Here is a 21185-nt window from a genome sequence, read left to right as displayed (position 1 = left end):
AATGAGCATTCAACTTATTAGGAGTTTTATATCAGAGGATTTGCTAATAGCCTTTCCTGAGTACTTCAAAAGAAAAAGCTGAAGCATAGACTGCTATATAAATAGGATGAATAAAAAGTTATTTACAGCATAGATATTTCCAAACAGAATTCTCAGTTGTGTGTTTTCTCTGAGCCAGAAAGAGCAGGCAGGTCCTATAAAAGCTCTTATAAGCAATTTGGAAGGGTTTTTGGAGGAAGGAAGGAGAAGGTTGGCAATAGTTCATTTTTACTGGTTAGTAGAGGCAGCTTGCTCCTGCTGTTTCACAGTGTGAGACTACGTGCTAGGCCCCCAGAGTGACACAACCCAGATTCATCCTGGCACACTCTGGTGGCATTAAAGAAAGATGTGCATATGGAGGGAAACACATTATATTTTGTCTGTGGGGATAAAACATAGCCTCTACCCTAGCTATACTCATTCTCTAGTATTTGTACTACTGTTGCTTTTCTTGTGCAGGCATCTTCTCTGCTTTGAAATGCAATTGTTTTACTTTCCTGGACCATGGAAATCACAACTGCCTGTTCTTGTTCTATGAAAGTTGACACTGGCAAGCTGCTTATTCTGCAGGCAGGGTAATCTGCTTAATTTATCAAAGACATCAGAGAAAGCAATGTGAATGATGGTGTGGAGGTATTCCCTCTTCCAGATAGTGAGAACTCACCTCTGAAGGGTTCTCAAACAAAGGTAGCCATGAACTTGTACAGGAATGCTCAAGGTTATTTATGCTGCTAGCTGCTCTGGTGTTCCATCTGCATGTTGAACCCTTCCATGTGGACTGCTCAGCTTGATAAATAGCACATGTCCCTCTGGAAATGGTCTGATAGATAGGTGCTGGGAGATTCTCAGCTCCCCCAGAAGGGCCTGAGTGTCTCCCTGTGTGCACTGTGAATAATAAACACTGGTACCCAGGAGAAGAGCCTGTCTCCAAACTGCAAGGTCTCCAGCCATGAGACACTCATTTTCAGAGTGCGCTGTTGTACACTTTGCTCCTGTGGAAACTAATATGTGGTAAGGTAGGCAAAGGGCTCTTGATGCCTAATCCTGGTTTTATTCTTATGATGGGATGCTGCCCATCTGCTTCTCCAGAGGGTTGAGAAATGCAGCTGGTACCCAAGCTGAGAAGAAGCCAGAGGCACTGTTTTCCAGCTGTGCCCACTTCTTTGCAGGTGGTGCTTCCTTCAAGTTTAGTCAAATAGGTGGTTGGTAGATAGGTGTATCTTTCTCACCAGTGTCACAAGGGAGACCATTTCCAAGGGCTATCATCATAATTCTGTTATAGCTGTTCCTAGGAAGGAATAGGGAAACAATTCAGTTCCCGTTATGGCCCCAGGGGCAGGTGAAGTGAGGATGCTGGTGATAATTACATTCCTGTAACAGCTGCATGACTTGGCCATGACTAATTGGCTTTCCAGGGAATGCCTGAAGCTCCATGGGGGATTCTGTACTTTTTTGCTCCCTGATTCTTCTTGATATCTTCAGACTGAGATGCAGAGGATTCAGTTCCCAAGGTGCTCTGGGAGGACTAACCCTCAGACAGGCTTAGAAGCAAATGTAAATATGACATGGGGAGGAAGGGAGGAGAAGAAGAGAAAGAAATTCAGTGTAATTCACTATTGGCCTGGGGATCTTAACTCTTGTTCCATAGGACAGAGACAGCCTTCCACTTTGGCATGCTCAAAAGTATGTAAGACTGCAGGAAGGAACCTGAAAGAAGACAGTCATGTAGCAGACTGTGAATCAGGATTTTAATTTAGCTTTCTGGAGGTCCCTGGCATTTATCAATAAAGCTATGTTTACATAACAGTTTCAGTTGAGTGTTGCTTCAGGAAGCTGGTAGGTACCTTTCCAATACAACGGGAAAGCCTTCAGCTCCTCAGAGGACACAGAGCAGATCTCTGCTCTCTTGGGAAGCTGCTTGCCCTCAGAGATCTGGTCTCATGTGGGCATCATTTCCAGGGCTGCAGCCTTGATGATACCTAAGAAACTCCAACGTTTCCCACAGGTAGAAACCAAGGGGTCTCTGAGGCCCAAAGCGATTTCATCAGCTTTTGATGAAGCAGTGGCTGAGGTTAAAGAACACATAGGTGTGCAGTGCCATACAGGAAATGAGACTGTAATAAAACTTTTTGGTTCTTCTGCTGAACGTGTCTAAATGGCCTTGTTCCCTGATTGAAACAGGAAAGGCAGCTGTCATGCAGCACCACTGGCAATGCCTGGTGAAGATACTCTGAGATACAAAACTACAGACAGCTGCAGCACACTATGAATATATATTTTTTTTTTTCATGTAATTTCTTCATTCTCCTTTTTAGTTCTAGCCCGAAGGTGATAAGACAAAAAATGCACTAATGTTTACTCATGATAAGTATTGGTTCAGCATCCTGAGGAGCTGCAGCCAATGACTGTATGACCCATGACAAGGTTAAGCCATCCCTGTCACTGCCATAACACCATCAGCTGCCCGCCCAGCAGATCCACAGTCACCAAGCTCTGTCTGCCTCTGGGCACTAGCACTACGGAGGAGAAAGCTGACATGAGGATGAGTACCACAGGCATGACAGAGGCAGCCTGGAAGCATAGGGAGTCACAGGCTGATTGGGATGCCACTGGGCTGATGGGGAGCCCTGGGAGGCAAACGCATCCTGGGAATACCCCAGTTTTGAAAATAGAAAAAGGGAAATGATTGAACTAAATGGGAAACTTGCAGGGGTACTTCTGTGTGACATGGCAGCACATGGCAAGAAAGATTTGTTTCCTGGAGGGGGCCTTTGCCTCACACAGGGTTGAATCCAGCTGTAGACTGAGCAGTGGGGCCAAGCAACCATAACCTGCAGGTGAGAGGGGCTGGTTAGGAGAAGAGGGGGCACCAGGGATTACTTTAGATCACCCTATTTTCTCCTCGGTAAACCTATACCTAGTCCAACCTCATCCTACCTTCTCCTTGCACCAGTGGCTCACACACTGAAGGTCTGTGGTTTGGCCATGTCAGGAAAGGAAGGAAAGTCTGGGGATGACTGGTTACATCAGGGAAATCCAGACAGTAGCTAAATTCAGAAGCTGTAAAAATTTAGATGACCATAAAATGCTCTGTAATACAACTTATGGCTATGTGGGAAGGATCACCCAGTCATGGAAGATGCTGGGGAATGCTTTATAGGTCATAATGAAACAGATGTAATTATTTTGCTTTTGCTCATAAAGTGCCTTGCTTTGTATTAAAGGAAGTAAAGAAGATATTTTTTCTGATATCTTAAATACTGCAAGAGAAAATTAAATACAAGAAGTTGGGCTTTGTTTTCTACCTTGTAATGGAGGTATGTTATGGAAATAAGTCTTCTAACATCACTTATGAAGAAATATTCCCCAGTGGGATCTGTATTCACATGGATCTCATCTCAGTGACACAGATGAGGATGCTGCACTCATAATTTAAAGTAAATTAAGCTCAGACTTTTGGCTGCTGGTAAATTGCAAGAGCCATGCTTGGTTGGACAAGCTTTGGTCACTGCTGTGCTACAGAATATATTTTAGTTTCCTTTTGCACATTAAACCTCGATACTCTCATCAAAAAATAATTTGATTGAAAATTAAAAGTAGGCTGCTTGTTCCTTCTTAGGAAAAGGCATTAAAACTGAAGGGATTTGTGCATTTCTTCAGAACAGAAAGAGTAAGCTTTAGCATGTACTGAAGGGGAAAGAAGTATTGCTGCTAAAGAAACTAAGTTTTTTGAATATTCCAGGACACCTAATAGCAAGACACACAAGAAGCAAAATAGAACAATCTGTTGTTATTTAACACAGCAAATACTGTTGAGATACAAATACAGTTTAAGTTTTCTCTGGTAGCTAAGCAACAGAAGAAAATACCACTTATCTGAATTGCTGTTTATTCTACTGGTTTTTAGCTCTGCAGTAGTGATTTTTATTCTTTGCACCTCAAACACAGAAAGAGCAACTGTTTATGGTATTACTAAATTGTTTAATGTACTGTTTGATACAGGGATAAATTAGACATTGGAATAAATGTCTAGGGCTGCTACAACTAGCCATTAATGACTTTTGTTCTTCTTGCAAATGTTTCAGTAGATTATGTGACATAAGCAAATGACCTCTACTGACTTTTACAACGGCATGTAGTGATGGAACAAGGGGGAATGGCTTTAAACTGAAAGAAGGGAGATATAAAGGAAGAAGTTCTTTCCTATGAAAATGCTGAGACCCTGGAATAGGTTGCCCAGAGAAGTTGTGCATGCCCCATCCTTGACAGTGTTCAAGGTCAGGCTGGATGAGGCTTTGAGCAGTCTGGTCTAACAGGAGGTGTCCCTACATGCAGCAGGGGGGTTGGAACTGGATGATCATTAAGGTCCCTTCCAACCCAAGCCATTGTAGGATTCTGTGATTCTGTGTGACTTAGGCAATTGTAATAAATATGTACTACATGAAGCACGAAATCAGAACATTTTAATTTTTACAAAGAATGAAAATGGTTTCTCATTCATATGTATCTTTCTAAGGACTTTTTAGACAAAGCGCATGGTAGCAATGTAGTCTTTGACACTCCTCAACTGAAGAAGTTTTTTCTAGAGCTGTATATATTACCGTCAGATGAATGATCTCATTAAGGTGAAAATCTTTAGCAAGAAGTGCTTAAGCCATAGTTAGACTGGACCTGCATATGGCCCTGAGCTTGCATATGCACATGCTTGGACACACTGTCTAAATGAAAAGCAATTGAACATAACTCTTCCTAATCTCCACAATCTCAATTTGTAGCTAAAGATTTAGAATAAATTATGGGGCTGGAAGAAAAGAAGTAAGGGCAAATGGCAGACTTTGAGATCGAAGCCCAGAGGAGCTCAGAAGCCTGGAAGATGTTGACTGAGCCAAACTATATGCAGCAAGAACAGTTCAGTTCACATGGGAACAACATGTCCACCAGTAATCAGTCCTTGGTTTTTGTGTTCCACTTATCATTAACCCCAGCTGTCTGTACTACAAAGAATAGTGTCTGCAAAGCATTTCATAGAGAGAAGTAATGAGCATAAGTGACACCCAGCTACTATAAAGTGAACTGGGTAAAATCCCAAGCTCTGTTAAGGCAGTGCCAGAAGCTTTTTCAGTTTCAGTGATTCCAGCATATTCACCAAAGGCCTTTTACAAAAGAGTGGATAGTCAGGTTGTATTTAGAAGCTGGGGAGGAGTTTTTTATCCACAGATTTAGGACAGAATATCATATTTCTAAGGATAACGGAGAAAAGAGTGAGATTTTTCTGCACACAAGAAAAGGAAAACTTATCCCACCATGAGCTTATGAAATCTCACCTGGATTTGAGTCTGCTAAGTAAAAGCTATACTATACCTTGCTCCTGCAGGGAGGTATTAGGTTGGTCAGCTGCCAGTTCCTGGGGAATGAACCTTGTGAGATCATTTACATTCATCCCAGTTAATCAATTAATGTTTGTAAAGCATTTTAAACTTGGAAAGCAGTCCTATAAATATTTGGTATTATCATATAATTACACTACCACATCTCAATTAAGTTCCCAATTGGGTATGCTTTAATCATGCAATTGAAGTGTCACTAGACGTATTTCAAATGTAGGTATCAGTCTGTGCTGACCATCCTCAAGATAGTATGTAAACCTGAAGCAAAATGAGAATTCTTCGTTTTGGAAACCCTGGAGAGCCACTGTCTCATCACATTTAGTGTGTCTTTCCCAAGAACCAGAAATACTTTTTTTCCAGAGGTACAAATAAAGGTAACTTTTTGCTTCTATTTGACTTGCATCTTCAACACTTGTGGGGAGTGCAAGGACTAACTTGCTTTTTTGTTTGTTTCTTACTTTACTGCCTTCTCTCATTAATATAACAGAAAAAGAATGTCACTTGTCATCTTGTCTCAGGTCCATATCCTTCAGGGTTATGCATTCTCAGTTGTCTGTATACTGTGCTATATAATGTACTGAAATAAATTAAAATAATTACATGCTGAAGCATTCTCCACTTCCTCCAGAGGGTAGAAAAGACCTTAAGCCTCAAATCATGATATCTATGTTGCCATCTGATTATCAGCAATATAATTGCTTCCTACTCCGTTGTCATCATTCTGAACAGTAAGCTTGTTTATATCAGCATTGACAACCCAAGCAATGGTCTGTCTTTAGAAAAATATAATAGGAGAAATTTTACAATAATAAGATTTGATATTGCTCTCTCATAGTGCACTTCACAATTCTAACTTTAAAATCTTTAGGAAACTCAGTTTCTTCTAAGCTTCTCTCCACAAACATAAGAGCTACGAAATAATGGATTTTTGGGGGGGATTGACTTTTTATTTGTTTTTTACGTTTCTAGTGAAGTCAGAAACTTTAATGGACTGTCTTATTAGATGAAGTTGTGGCATTACTAGATGGCGGTAGTTTTACCATAATTCCCATTCCTCTTTTTTTTCCTTTCTTCTGGTGCTCTAACTTCTTCACTCCTTGTCTTTTCTTTTGATCCCAGTTAAATGTTTTTGGGGACAGTCAGTTTCTGTATATTTGTAAAGCACCTCTAGAAGACTGTAGGTGAGGCCTCTGGCTGCAGTCACAACCAAAACAATAACATACACATCTGGTATTTCAGCTTCACTGGCATCAGTTTGCCTTACAGTGACGAAGTCTTGGGTAATATGGTTTAGTGTGAGGTGTCCCTGCCCATGGCAGGGGGGTTGGAACTAGATGATCTTAAGGTCCTTTCCAACCCTAACTATTCTATGATTCTATGATTCTACAGTGAAGCTAAGATATTTTCCAATGCAGAGCTGTTATTATTTCTTTTATATCTTTCTGGAATATCTGTACACAAGAGTCACAACCTAGAGTCACAGAAAAATGTGAGTTTCCACCCAAATGATACCAGAAGACAAAAATATAAAATCTCTTCAGGGCAGGAACTACCTCTGACTGTGTCTGTATAGCATATGCTAACAATAGGACTCCAGTGAGGGTGTCTAAGATGCAATTACATAATGCATATATATAAAAAAGGGAATGTGTCATTACTGCAGTGTTAAGCTATATTTGGAAACCACAACAAGAAAAGCACTTTCTCCTTTTAAGAAAAGCATTTTCTCCTTTTTTTTTCTTTATTTAAAATTCTATTTCACTGGGAAAAAAGGTGTCTTTGATATATGAAGCTTTTTACGAGACCATTTTTCTATTTTAATAACTGCTAATTTGCACACCTAACATCAATTGCCAGTGCAATTAATTGTGGATGTAAATGAGAATGTTTAGCTGTCTAATCACCTGATTGTGCCTATAAATCAGTGACATTAATTATGTGTGTAAATGTTCATTTCAACCTTCAATTAATTTGGCCAAAATTGATAAGACAGAAAGAAATACCACTCTACCCTGAAATTTGGTCCCCAGTGCATTAAAAGAGGAAGTATCTTTCTCCTCTGCCTCTTGTGTCTAAATTGCAGAGAGCTGAGTAGGCAAAGAGCAATGATTCCCTTGTCCCTAATAACTCACTGCCAGTGTTTCACAATAAAGTGCAATGGGAGAGGAAATATTTCCATATGGGTTCATTAATCACAACACATTTGCCATGCACAACCACTCTGCAGAGCAGGTAAAGAACCCCAGGGGACCTTGCCTGGCACAGCAATGGGAAAAGTATTTTTTGCACAAATGCTGTAGAACTGAAGTTGCAGATGGCTCCACTGGCAGAGCTAGAGCCTCCTGGCACAACCCTAGGCAGCCAAAGCTACTTTAGGTATTTATAGCAGGGGTTAGTGATATCTCAAAAGGAGGATGCTGAAGATGCTTTTGTGCCTGCGCTATGCACAGTATTCCCAGGTATGCTCTTTGAGAGGATATGTGAGGTAGGCCAATCAAACCCCACCCAAAACCCAAACTGCAGAAGGGATTCCAAGTCCTGCCTGTCCCTGTTGTGCTGCAGAACTCTAATGAGAGTTCTAGGAACAATTAAACTGATTGTGACTAAGAACCTGAGGGTCCAACGGACCCCATTAGCAGAACGGCACTGCAAAAGTTGCCTTTCCAGCTCAGTGACTTCTTTTATATCTGGGCAGCAGGCCATTTCACTTCAGTAACCCTGAGGACACTGGAAAGCCCCTGTTATCCCATCATATTCTGACCCATCTAGCCCTGCTCAGTGTTTTGCATGAGAGGTAGGGCTGGTGTCTTGTTTACTGTTACGTCTGTGGTCTCGCCTCCGAGTGCTTCATTGCTGCTTCACTCCCACATGGGAGTTTCATAAAATTCAAAGCCACCTGGTGTGATTTTAATTTAAATGTGAATTTAATGTGTTTTCCTTTTATATTGCTATGATGTGCATTGTCAAGAGAAATGCTGCAGGCTCAGATCTGGCCTCTCAGCTGTTTCTCTTTGCTACTCCCTGGTTTTTTTTTGGATGCATATTCCTGAGTAAAGCCGTTCCTCTGTGGTGGCATGTGCGTTGGGTACAAGGGACCTGTGGGTAAAAGCACAGCAGTCATTCTTCAAGGGGACAAGTGAGTCTTGAGCTGTTTGCCAGTCAGAGGTCAAATATGTTCTCAGAAGCAGAAGATACCTGCAGAGTTACAGCTAAACAAAAGAGGGAGGAAAGGTTGCATGCAGCCTATATAAAAAGAGATGACACAATTCACTGTGCTCTACCAGTTATAAACAGCATTTTAAGAGAAGAACTTGTGAAAAGGAGGATAAATACTGAAACATTTGATCTTAACTAGCTCAACGGCAGAGGGGGTGGAACTAAGTGATCTTAAGGTCCTTTCCAACCCTGACCATTCAATGATTACATATTGTTAGTGGTTAAAATTTGCTACAAATATTCTTATTAGAAATTATAATTTTACTAGGAAAAAAAAGGTGCTTGGTAGCGTGTCAAAAAGATCATAAAGAAATGCTTTCAGGACAAGGATCTGAAAGACATCAAGAAAAAGAGATTCACATCAGTTAGTACCTCAACAGGGCATCATGTTAAGATGCAAGACATCCTGATACAAGACAATATCTTAATCTTCAGAATTTTTCATTATGTGAGCCTTTTTTTTTTGGACAGCCTTAACTAGTTTTGAACTCAAATTGTAGGAGCCTGGTGGGAGCCTAAACTTCCTGACACAGAATAACAGACAGTAGATCAGAATAACAGAGCAGATCAAAGGCCACCCAGAGCAGTCGTTGTGCTGTAGCACAAGTGTGTCATTGGACACCACTGCAAGCTCCTCAAAGGTCATGAAAAGAATCACAGCAGATGGGTAGCTTGGCCATCAGAAGACATCCCATGTTTTCTAAAACCACCCATTGTTCCAGCACCCACTGAAATCTATTTAATTTGCTGAACCCTATTTGTTTTCCCCCAGTCTTGCACTGGACATCAGAGCTGACACGTGTTTTCTGACCATTACTTCTGTCATCTGCTGATTACTACTGCCAGCAGCAGCAGCCTGTGGGCTCCTGGCTTCTGCTTCTTCTCACTGCTGCTGCTACATGGGAGCTATCGTAGTGACTCACTTCTAATCACCAAGGGAACCCACAATCACATCTCCGCTCCTCCTAAAATAGGAACTCACAGCTACATCTCCTCTCCTCCTAAAATAAACTATGAGAAAAAGCACTATATATTTGGCAGTATCTGAAACATGATATTGAATGCATTAGGTGGAAAAACAGGGCAATGAGCTCAGCCATAGTAGAACCCCAAGCTAAGACCACCCCTGGCGTGCAGTGCAGGTGGTCTTCCAAGTCCACATAGAGCCGCTCAGAGAAGAGTTCTTTGAAGACACCATTGCAGAATCAGCCTTTTCCCCCCATTATTTGAAAAACCTGAGGGAGGCCACATAATCAACACATGCTCTTTATATTTCAGTTCAGAAAACTGAGTTCTAGAATACTATTTAATAAGACAATGCTAAGCTTTTTAAGTGTTTTTATGAAGGAAACTGTCTTCAGTGTAGTTTGCTCTCATCACATCAACTATTATCATTGCAATACAATAATTATTTTAAATAAATGTTCATTATTTTTAAGTACATCGAAAAAATGTTGGTAATTTTCAAGCAAAAGTGTTACCTGTAAAGTATCATTCTTTATTTCTGTAATGTCTCTCTTTTATTTCTAGGTATTTCCACACAATATACTTGGGCATCCGGAGTCGACAGAGTGGAGAGAATGACAGATGGCGGTTTTATTGGAAAATGGTGTATGAGTATGCAGATGTGAGTATGCTGCATTTGCTAGCCACGTTTCTGGAAAGTGCACCACAGCTGGTCCTGCAACTCTGCATTGTTGTACAGACTCGTACACTCCAGGCTCTCCAAGGTAGGCAGTCATTTATTCTATTCATTTTTTATCATTTCAGGAAGATGTAATTTCTATAATTATATATTTATCTTCTTTCAAAATGCTGTGTGCCTTGTACTCCTGACATAAGACCAGATCTTGCCTTCTAGCTGCTGCTAAGCTGTTAACAATGACTCTGTCAAGAAGCCCGTATTGTTGGAGTTTTAGTTTTTCTTATTGGCCCTGGGTTGTAGGTGGGATTTATAATGGTTTGTTTTCTGCATGTCCTTATAATAGAAGAGCTCTTCTGATTATCCACTGGGCCAATGTGAAAATTGCATCAATCAAACTATTCCTCTTCTCCCTGTGCCGCTTTCTGTGAATGTGCAAAACCCTTCAAACTGCAGTAATGAGGTTCATGTGGTATTATGCAAAACATAAAACAGCACAGAGGAAAACAGCTATTCTGTGAAGAAAATGTCAGTGTCTATGGAATACCTGTCCTTCAGTTGTCTGCAATGTTTAGAAATAATACAAGTCATCATCTGAGCATTACAATACTCATTCCTTCAAAGTCTGAGTTTCCTTCTAAGACTAACACTTTCAGCAAGCATGATTACTTCTTTAGAACGGTAAATGCATTCATATGGCCTGCCATAGGGTTTTGTCAGTCAGTGATACAGAATTTCTCCTTCTCTACTGCTTTTTTGATGCTACTTTTGTCTATCTGACAGCTTTCCTTTTGTATTGAACCATTGTTTCACCTTATGGCTGCACCTGGGCAGAAATTATTAGCAAAAGAATGAGGTGAATGAGAACTTGGGATCCAGAAGGTGACAAAAATGTCATGAGGTGCAGAGGAATGAAGGGAGGAGGAGAGGAGAAGTGGAGGTAAAAAAGCAGGAAGGAAATGCTGCATTTTTACCATTTGTTTTTAAGAAACAATTTGTGCTTGCCACCATATAAGATAAAATGGTGACAGCATCTTGCTCCAAGAAGTTAGAATCTTATGAGTAACATGCAGTGACACTGAGCAGGTGAAAAAGACTAGGAAAAATGTGGGTAACTGTGTGAAGACCTTCTTCCAGAGCAGTTTCATGAGGATATATCAGAGGCTTTTAATTTTCCTCCCCTTTGAACTGGTGCCTGGTAACAGCTGCTCTGCTTCCTTTGTTTTTTGGTCTTGTTTCTTTAGCTGTAGAACTCTGTCACCTTAAGGGGAAAAGAAAGACGAAGTTTCTATTTTAATTAGTTGGGGCTTTGTATAAGGAAGGTTGCCTAAGCACTTCCTACAGCTATTTTTCAAAATGATGCTGTCCCACACCAACCAGTGCAAACTATTATCATCCAGGAGAAGGCGTCATCACTTCAAGAGGCTTTGTCCCCCCAGAAAAAGAGAGTCCAGATAGAGGCTTAAGAAAAGATCATAGCCAGAATACTGTATGGTCAGCTGTAATTCAGCTATCTTCATAAACTATTAATGCAGAAGGCCTCTTGCCCTCATTTTAGTGCAGTAACAGATCTGTTTATGAGAAATGTGGCTGGTGAGTAGGCACTAAGTCTGTGATGTACTCTGAAAGTGGTTAATTAGAGAAAACCTGAAATGCTTCAGTTTAAAGGCAAAAATAGTTCCTGAAGCCTGCAATCAGCTCTGTGAAATCTATGTATCAGAAACCAGAAAGAAATAAGCTGTAATTATATATTTCAGCTGAGAAGGCTGAAAATATTTACTTGTCTTCTCTTCCCCTATTTTATTCCATTATTCAAGGAGAAAAGGCTCCATTTAAAAAAAAATGCAAGAAAATTAAACAAGGTTGTAACATTCTCTTAAACAGTAGTACCATTCTATTGTCCTGATGAAAGCTAATATGTTTTAGTACATTGCCAGCTGTGAAAATCCTTTTTCTGTTCTCACTCCTTTTTTGAAGAAATGGTAAGGATAATGCATCGCACTATAGGATGGTAGATTTCCTGTGAGGTTACATAAGGAGAGTACAATTTCTTTCAGTGGCATCATGCTACAACTGGGTGTTTTAAAAGGCTTGGCCATAAGGTATATGCTTCACCTAGCTGCCCACTCACTGGGCCTGTTATAGAGATTTCTAACATGGATCAATAAACAGAGTGTTTGATTGATTTTCTTTGTTTAGAGAATGCTACTTGAGTTTTATTACTGTTCTTTTATTTCTCTATCCAACAGAACAAAGTTATCATGACAACTGAGAAATGCCATCGCTAGTCCATGTTCTTAAAAGTATAATTCCATCACAAACCACAAATTTGGCATGGGAAATGAATGATACTGGAAATGTCTTGGTCTATAAGCAGGGTATTTCTAATATCAAGCCATTAATGATCACAGGAAAAACTGTTAAATATTTTACCTACGACGTTGTATGTCTTCCATTCCAAATGCACCAAAATAGAATCATTCCCAACAGGAGAAGGATGTCAATGTGACTGAAGATTCCCTGTTTTGTAATGGGTGTTGGTGAGGTGTGGTTTATTTATTATTTCTTGTTTCAGACCTTAAGCCCTGCTAATCAAGGTAAGAAATAGTTACAGGCATGAACATATGTTCTTATAAAGATCAAGAAAAATATTGCGCAATGTGTGCAAATCCTTCCCTCTCAGTCTTCTATACACTGCAGTGAGGGCGACTTTAAAACCCTTCACTTTTAGTCTTCCATACACTGCAATGAGGGTGACTTCAAATGTCCAGAAGATACACCACAAGGATCCTTTAGCCCTTGCTTGGGCTACCCAGGCATGAGTTAGAAACCTGCAATGTAAACTTCTGCCAAGGGTTGTGTATCACTGTACCATGACTGCTGCAGTAGATCATTGCTTATGCAGGAGGCCATAGACAGTCATTATGGAGTGTCAGCTCTTGTCTCCATTGGTACCCAGAGAAATCTGGGTACTGATAAAACAGTATCTAAACTGTTATCTGAAAATCTAAAAATCTGATTATTCTTTAAGATTTTGTCAAAACTGGCACCATTAGAGGCAATGATCTTTCTTATTCTGCTCACAACCAGCAACCAGGTCCCTCCCAGTTTGTAAGGAACGAAACGGCTTATGGAGGAAAGTGATAATTTCTCAATGCTAGTTGCTCAAAAAGACAAACATCTTCTGTATGATGCTGGACTAAGCTGGAATTGTGCTAGCCCCCATTACCTCCACCTTTTCCACCCTGGTAGTTTCTTTGAGTTTGGAGACATATCTACTCCCTAGAAGATAGATGTGCCTTGAAAATTAGTATTTCCTCAGTCTTTTCCTCATGGGAGTCTGTTTCCCTTCCTTTCTCTTCATATGCTCTGAGCACAGCGCTTCCACAGCAGCCTCTCTGCTGAGCCAGCAGCACCTCCAAACTGCATTACTTTCTTCTTTTTTTGACTTTTTGTTTGTTTCTCCTCTCCTTAGTTACCCTCAAGGAAAGTCACATCCTAAGCAGCTTTGGTGGGAGTCACGAGCTGCGCCAGTCCTATTCTAGATGAGAACTATATGAGGCAATGGGGCATGTGTGAGAAGCAATGGCAGAAAACCCACTGAAACTGGTGCTCATCCTGCATCCACCTGTTTGCATAAGGGCATATATATATGGACAAAAAGTCTGAACAGGCTTCAGGTGAGCTAGTTCAGCTACTAGAAATAGTCTTAACAGCAACGGCCTTGAGGCCAGGGTGGGCTAACTGAACTCAGTGCCAGTCCATATATGCCAACTGCTTGAAGTTCCTTGTGACCTGGGTCCTTCGTCCTGTGCTTTCAGCTCTCCTCTGAGGGCTGGGCAGCTGCATCCTGCACTGGATTTGCCTCCAAGTCACAGGGAACTGAAATATTGTTGAAAGTGTTTGGATTATTGGATTACCGCAATAAATTCAGAAAGCTGCAAGCAATTCCCTTAAAAATGCCTCCACCCTTAAGCCAATTAGTGAATACACAGTAGTTTCACAGTCTTTACTATAAAAAACAAACATTTCCACAGTACACTGCCATAGACTAAATATTAGGCATATTTGTGAACACAGTAAGCTCAGTCTAGAGGCTATGAGACACTTCCTCGGTTGTCTCCTTGGACATCCATCATAATGGCCACATCTCACTACACTTGTTTGGCTAGTTCAAGAGGTCTTAGGGCTGACAAAGGGATAGACAGACCTGAACTGGCATGTTGGCTCAGTGGGGTTATTCCACAGTCACTTGAAGCCTGCTTAGCTGTTGCCTTCACCTGAAAATCTTTGACTTATTCATGGAAAGTCCTGCCAGCACCTCACCCAAACTGCATGCTTCTGTCATGTCACTGGCATTCCCATGGCCATACACTGAATCCCTCAGACACTTATTCTCCCTATTGCTAATTTGGTTGAGGCTCAGCGGGAGTCAGCTGTACTCCCCAAGGCAGCAGGGTGTCACACAGCTGGCAGTGCCAGCCCTGAGGAGGCGGAGGGGACATGGCATCAGGGTGGATAGGGAAGGTCAGGGCTGTCTCTTTCTGTCTCACCTCAGTTTGGAATGACACCTGCATACTGGGAGTAGCCCCTTGGCACTCTCCTTTTACTTCCTTTGATTTTCCCACTTTGTCATTTGATTTTAGAAAGATTTCTCATCTTGAAATTAGTAAAAACCAGCAAGCAAAAACACCTGCTGATGATTTGATTGGAGACTCCTATCTGTTAGCATACAGTTACTGTTGTCTTATTCAAGGGCATGGTGTTCTAGCTGCTCCTAGATGAGCAGATCGACAAGATTACTCCCTGGATTTACCACGGATTTCATTACTTATTCTATATTAATTAATACATTGTTTAAATTATAGATTAACTTCTCATTCCTGTTTACTGCATATTATGCTGGCTAGTCAGCACTTGACATTTTTTTCTTCATCAGCCCCTGGGGTGGCTTGTTCTGAATTCTCCATACAGTACTATTAATCAAAGTCTTTATCAAAGTTTAATCAAAGTCTGAGCAAAGTTTCTGCCATATAAAGCTGCAGTTCTCAGTGTAGACTGACAGTAGTGCAGCAGCCAAACGAGAAGTTCAGAACAATTTATAAATTCATCAAGTCTCATTGAAGTCACCACATAGCACAGGGCTGTTGGATTCAGCTGAAACTGCATTTACCCAAAATCTCCTTGGCCAACCATTTTCCCATTTCTACCAGCTCAGTTGGAAACTCCTACACTGCTCATACGCTGCCAGCATACAAAAGCTCGGAGTGCCACCAAGCATCACTCTCCAGTCCTTCTACTCCAAACAAATTGCTGTTCCTGCCTGATCTGAACAAGAAGTTCAGAGACTTGCTATCAGTTTATGACATGGCTGATAAGTCCTAACTTTATCTGGCAGAAGAAAATTATGTGTTAGCTGCTTCATTAAAAAATCATCAGGCATCAGGAATTCAAGCTCTTTTCATATCAGTGCAATAAACTGAAATTCATTTAAGTCTTTACAGTTCTTTGTGAGGACAACGCTATGCTTTTACATGGCTTTTCTTTTTTTTGTTGCATTCACAGCAATTTTGGATTGCTCTGCAAAGTGCTGCCTACATTTGCAGTGGTCTTTAAATAAAAATTAAAAAAAAAAAAAGGAATTCTGATGTAGAATCTTACACAATTCGGTGTATATTTGTATGGAAATAAGGTGCAGCACTTGAGTTCTGGGCAAGCTGCCACTGCTTTTTTCTGTGTTGTCAAGGTTCTGCACCACTGCAGTCCAGCGTCCAGCCTTTCCAGAGAGAAGGAAAACCGAAGCAAGCAATAGTCACAGATTCTGCCTGCAACTTGGCAAAACAGATTTTCAGTGACAAGGATGAACAAATATGATATACAGTGGAGTAAATGTGTCTCCTGCAAATGACTTTTAAACTTATCTGTAGTCCCCTTTGCAAACCTTAAAATGTTACCTTGCACTCATTAAGATAGAGCCATCATATTAGCACACCCTTGTTTCTGACAGGACAGGAGAGGACTTCCTGAAGGCAGTCGTGTCATATAATCCATTTCATAACCTAATTACAATCTTAAAACTAGTTATACCCTTTGTATCTAATATACCAGTTGGAAGTTTAATTCTTTGACTGATAGAGACCTGCTGCTGCTGTCCTGCGTTTTTAATTTCATCAGCAGTCTGTCCCTATTTATTCTTGTGCCGTCCCTGTTTTTACACTTGTTCCCAAAGGAAATTAAGTTAGTGTGATTATTTAGTCCATTTCTGTCCTTCAATCCTCACTTTTAAGAACTTCTGATGCACTGTACTATTTATTTCAATCAAATATGAAGGAACAGCCAACATCTCAAACATAATTATGTTTCTTTAAATGTTGTGAAAAAAGCAACTGAGTCAGAGGGAAAAAACAACACAAATGAGAGCCTCCACTAACAAGAAAAGCAGGCAGACTTCAACTGTTATTCTTTTTATTAGACATCAGGCACCAGGCAATCTAAATGTGCATCCTTCCAGAGAAGGCTTTGCACTGCTCTCCCCTGTGCAGTGGGACTATAGGGATAGGCAGATGGGACTAGGGAATAGGGACACTTTGATGGGAAACTACAAATCGTTCCTCCTGCAGCTCATTCTCTCATCTCATGAGAGGTTCTGTGTTCTCCTGATTATCTTCACAGACTTTCCCTTCATCAGCTCCAGTCTGAACTCATCTTTGATGAATATGGATGAACAAGAATGCACAGAGTACTCCAGATTACATTTCTCTAGAGCTCTCATATTTCTCATGGCAATATCTCACTAGGTATGATTGTAATTCCCAGTTGACTCAGGCATTGCGCTGGTTAATCCTAGTTTATTCATGATCCTTTAAAACACACAGGCTTCTCTGGTGCCGTGTCACTCCGATGAAGCTTCAATTACATTAAAAAAATAAAAATTATAAGGAACTAAATGCATGTAATGAAATTTAATCTCATTTCTTCTTATCCAGCCTGCAAGGTATTCCTGATTTTTCCACATATCATTCTCCTTTTCCAAATTGATAATGATGTCTTTCAAAACCTTATTAGTGTATCTCTTTTCAAAACTGAGATCATTAAGAGAAATATTCAGGCAAGATTGGTTCCAAAGGTAATCAGTACTGAAAAAGGTAATAATAATCGTGTTCCAGATCAAGAGTTTTCCAATGACATTTCAACTTAACCCTGCAGCATCTTCCTTTAACTTGCTCCTTTACCTGCCTTATCCATCTTCTACTAATTCCCACCTTCCAAAGCCTCACCAGTACTTTCCCATTGGCATGGTAATCTCCATTCTGCCAAAGTTTTGATAAATTAGATCTACCACATTTTATGTATTGAGAAAGAGGTTATAAAAGAAAGATATCAAGTTATCTTATACTCTGTAGCTTTCTTATGATTTACTCTTTTTGCTGTTACCTGTTGGTTTTTATCTTCATTTATGTTTGCCTTAATTTTCAATTAGTTTTTGCTTTAAAAGCTGCTTTAAAGCTTTAAATTGTATTGAAGCCTGCACTGTAGGTCTGTTTTAGCCAGGTACTTGTGAAATGCACCAGATTGCGCCATTTCATCACATGGCGCTAGTTTCGAATTAAGAGAGACTCAAGGTGTGTCTCACCAGCAGTCACCAGCAGCAGGATTTCATACACCAGCTTTTTCTGAATCCTGAAATAGAAGTTCTCTACTTACACTGGCTGAAAACAAAGAGTTTGCTTCCATCTATGGTAATGCAGATTTCCTTTCTGTTCTTGTTTCTATCAGCTGGCTCTGTCTTTGAGCCCTTTTTTCAAGATCTCATGAAAATTGACCTATAGTGCACATCTTTTATTGCTCACCATCTTTTTTCCATGTTCATGTAGGCATCATTTTGAGGTGGGTTTGCTACATTTGATGCTTTTTCCAGAAGTTTTTTTGCTTTGCAGTGCTCCAGAAATTCTTCTGTGCTTTGCCTTAAAGAAATTTCAAGTCTCCTCCACAGAGAAGTCACTGAACAATTAACTTCTGCTGCCTTCACTCACTTCCTTAAAACTCTGATAGACAGACTTACTAACAGATCTATTTTTGTTTATCCCTGCATTTTATCTAAATTAACCCAACATTTATGTGGGTTATTCTTTTTTTTCACAATTAGCTGAGCTATAAAACCTCGATACTTTCTGTGACTAAGTTTAGAAAGAAGTCTCTCTGCTTTGTCAGAAAAGCTGTCAGTTGTCACACTTCGGAATATCTGGGCTGCCTTCAGTGGCATTTGTTCTCCAATCTATATCTGCAAAATGGGAGCCTGCCATAATGAGACAATTCTCTGCAGAATTTCTCCCTGTAATAACAGTTTGAACATCTCTATCGATATCCAAATTTAACTCTGGAATTCTACAGCAGACTCTTAACAACTACCCACTATCTTTCCCCAAAGTAATTTTGTATGCAAACAGAATCTGTTTTATCAGGGAACCTTTTCTGGACTATCAGTCTGTCATTGCATCCACACATACCACTTTTACTAATATTTCCATCTTTTCTAAATACCAGCTCCCTTTCAGGTACTGTCAGGAACATAAGGAGTTGGCAGAATGATGGTGGTGTTTCTTAGCACATCCATAATAAATGCAGTTTACAGGACCTCAATCTCTAAAAGTCAACCAGAGAAGATATTAGTGAGCACTTTTCTTCCTTCTGGTTAAGTGCAGTAAAAGCCCTAGTAAGTCTAGAAACATCAGGAAGAAGAGTGGAACTGCCTCCAATATTTTTTCCTAAATAATATGTTTTGGTGACATTTTTACTGAGTTTGTGCTGTTATTTTTTTCCTTGTTTAGTTCTTATTAACCACTCTTGAAAAGACCACAGGATCACACAGCACTATATAGACATATCAACATGAGTTTGTGATGTGGTGAAAAAAAATAACATTTGTGGAGCTTGGCCACTCTTCACCCATTTTTTACCGTTCATTAAAACACAAGAAAAATTAATATACTATGGAGACCATTCTGAATGAATGGCAGTAAGTTGTCATAACATACCAGCATGAAATCAGCATATGTCATTTTTATAGGAAAAAGTCATTAAAAACAGTATTAGGAAGATTTACTGTATATTTTACTGCCACTCCTTTTGCTCTCTTTCTTCGGAACACATTAGATATCCTAGCTACATTTTCAGATACAGGTGGCTCAAATTAAGCGTCAAAATCCTATTGAAAGGCCTCAGTAAATCAGTACTAAATATATTAGGTGGGTACCTACTTAACTAAATTTTGAAAAATCTTGTCATATATTTACATATGTGAGCCCACCTTTAAACACATATTTTATAACACCTTAAAAATATCATGCTGGTCTGAAAGGAAAGAACTGTAAGTGATTTCCAAACTTCAGTTTCATGTGAATTCAAGATTGGTTTCTCAGGGCTTTTTGATGCAGTTTGTCCCAGTACCAAGCTGAGAATCTTACCTGTGGGTGACATTTCCAGCACCTACAAATTGAGAGATAACATTTCTTAAGTTATCAAAGAGTTAAAGAATAAGTTAAGTTGTAGGGTGATCTACTTGTAGATGATCTAGTCCAAACCCTCATTGAAGCACAGCCATGTTCAAAAATAGGTCAGGTTCCTCAGGGCTGTGTCTCTTTGAGTTTCGTGTACTTCTGTGGATGGACATCCCACAGCCTCTCAAGGTGAACCATACCAGTGATCACAACCCTGGTGAAAATTTATTTTCTTACAGCAGATCAGAAATTCCCTTGCTGCTGTTGGTAACTCTTGCCTCTTGTCCTTTCACTGTGCAGCTTTATGTTTCATGGACACAGAATAGCTAGGTTTGGAAAGGACCTCAAGATCATCTAGTTCCAACCCCCCTGCCATGAGCAGGGACACCTCACACTAAACCGTATCACCCAAGGCTTCATCCAACCTGGCCTTGAACACTGCCGGGAACGGAGCATTCACAACCTCCCTGGGCAACCCATTCCAGTGCCTCACCACCCTCACAGTAAAGAACCTTTTCCTTATATCCAGTCTAAACTTCCCCTGTTTAAGTTTCAACCCGTTACCCCTTGTCCTATCACTACAGTCCCTAATGAAGAGTCCCTCACCAGCATCCCTGTAGGCCCCCTTCAGATACTGGAAGGCTGCTATGAGGTCTCCATGCAGCCTTCTCTTTTCCAGGCTAAACAGCCCCAACTTTCTCAGCCTGTCTTCATACAGGAGGTGCTCTCTGTGAGTTTTCTCTGTAATTACCTTTTAGGTAGGATACAATGGCAACTGGATGTCTCCCCTTGCTTCACACCCTCTCTATCTACCAGCCTTCTGTCCAGGCTAGACAAACCCAGGTCATACGCCATGTGCTCCAGCCCCTAGCTGGAAAAGTGACCCTCCACTGGCCTCACACCAGTGTCATAGAATCATAGAATGGTTTGGGTTGGCAGGGACCTTAAAGTTCATCCAGTTCCAACCTCCTGCCATGGGCAGGAACACTTTCCACTAGACCAGGTTGCTCAAAGTTGCATCCAGCCTGGCCTTGAACACTGCCAGAAATGGGGCAGCCATGGCTTCTCTGGGCAAGCTGTGCCAGTGTCTCACACCCTTACAGTGAAGAATTTCTTCCTAATATCTAATATAAATCTACCCTCTGTCAGTTTAAAGCCATTCCACCTTGTCCTGTCACTATAGGCCCTTGTAAAAAGTCCCTCTCCAAATTTCTTTTAGGCCCCCTTTAGGTACTGGAAGCTGCTCTAAGGTCTCCCCAGAGCCTTCTCTTCTCCAGGCTGAACTCTCTCAGCCTGTCTTTACAGGGGCAGTGCTCCAGACCTCTGAGTATCTTTGTGGCTTCCTCTGGAGTTGCTCTGACAGGTCCACATCCTTCTTATATTGTAGACTCCAGTGCTGAACAC

General features: G+C 40.6%; 1 protein-coding gene across 1 annotated transcript in view; it reads left to right on the top strand.

Annotated features, from left to right (window-relative positions):
* Positions 1-21185, top strand: part of XKR4 (XK related 4) — a 218337-nt gene that overhangs the window by 129522 nt on the left and 67630 nt on the right. Inside the window, exon 2 of the mRNA XM_005152543.3 lies at positions 10173-10372. Coding sequence (XP_005152600.3) covers positions 10173-10372 — 200 coding nt within the window. The remainder of the gene's footprint in view (positions 1-10172; positions 10373-21185) is intronic.

This window comes from Melopsittacus undulatus, chromosome 1 (genome assembly GCF_012275295.1).
Source record: "Melopsittacus undulatus isolate bMelUnd1 chromosome 1, bMelUnd1.mat.Z, whole genome shotgun sequence".
Lineage (NCBI taxonomy): Eukaryota > Metazoa > Chordata > Aves > Psittaciformes > Psittaculidae > Melopsittacus > Melopsittacus undulatus.
Note: the sequence above shows the minus strand (reverse complement) of the source record. Positions and strands in the feature narration are given on the sequence as shown.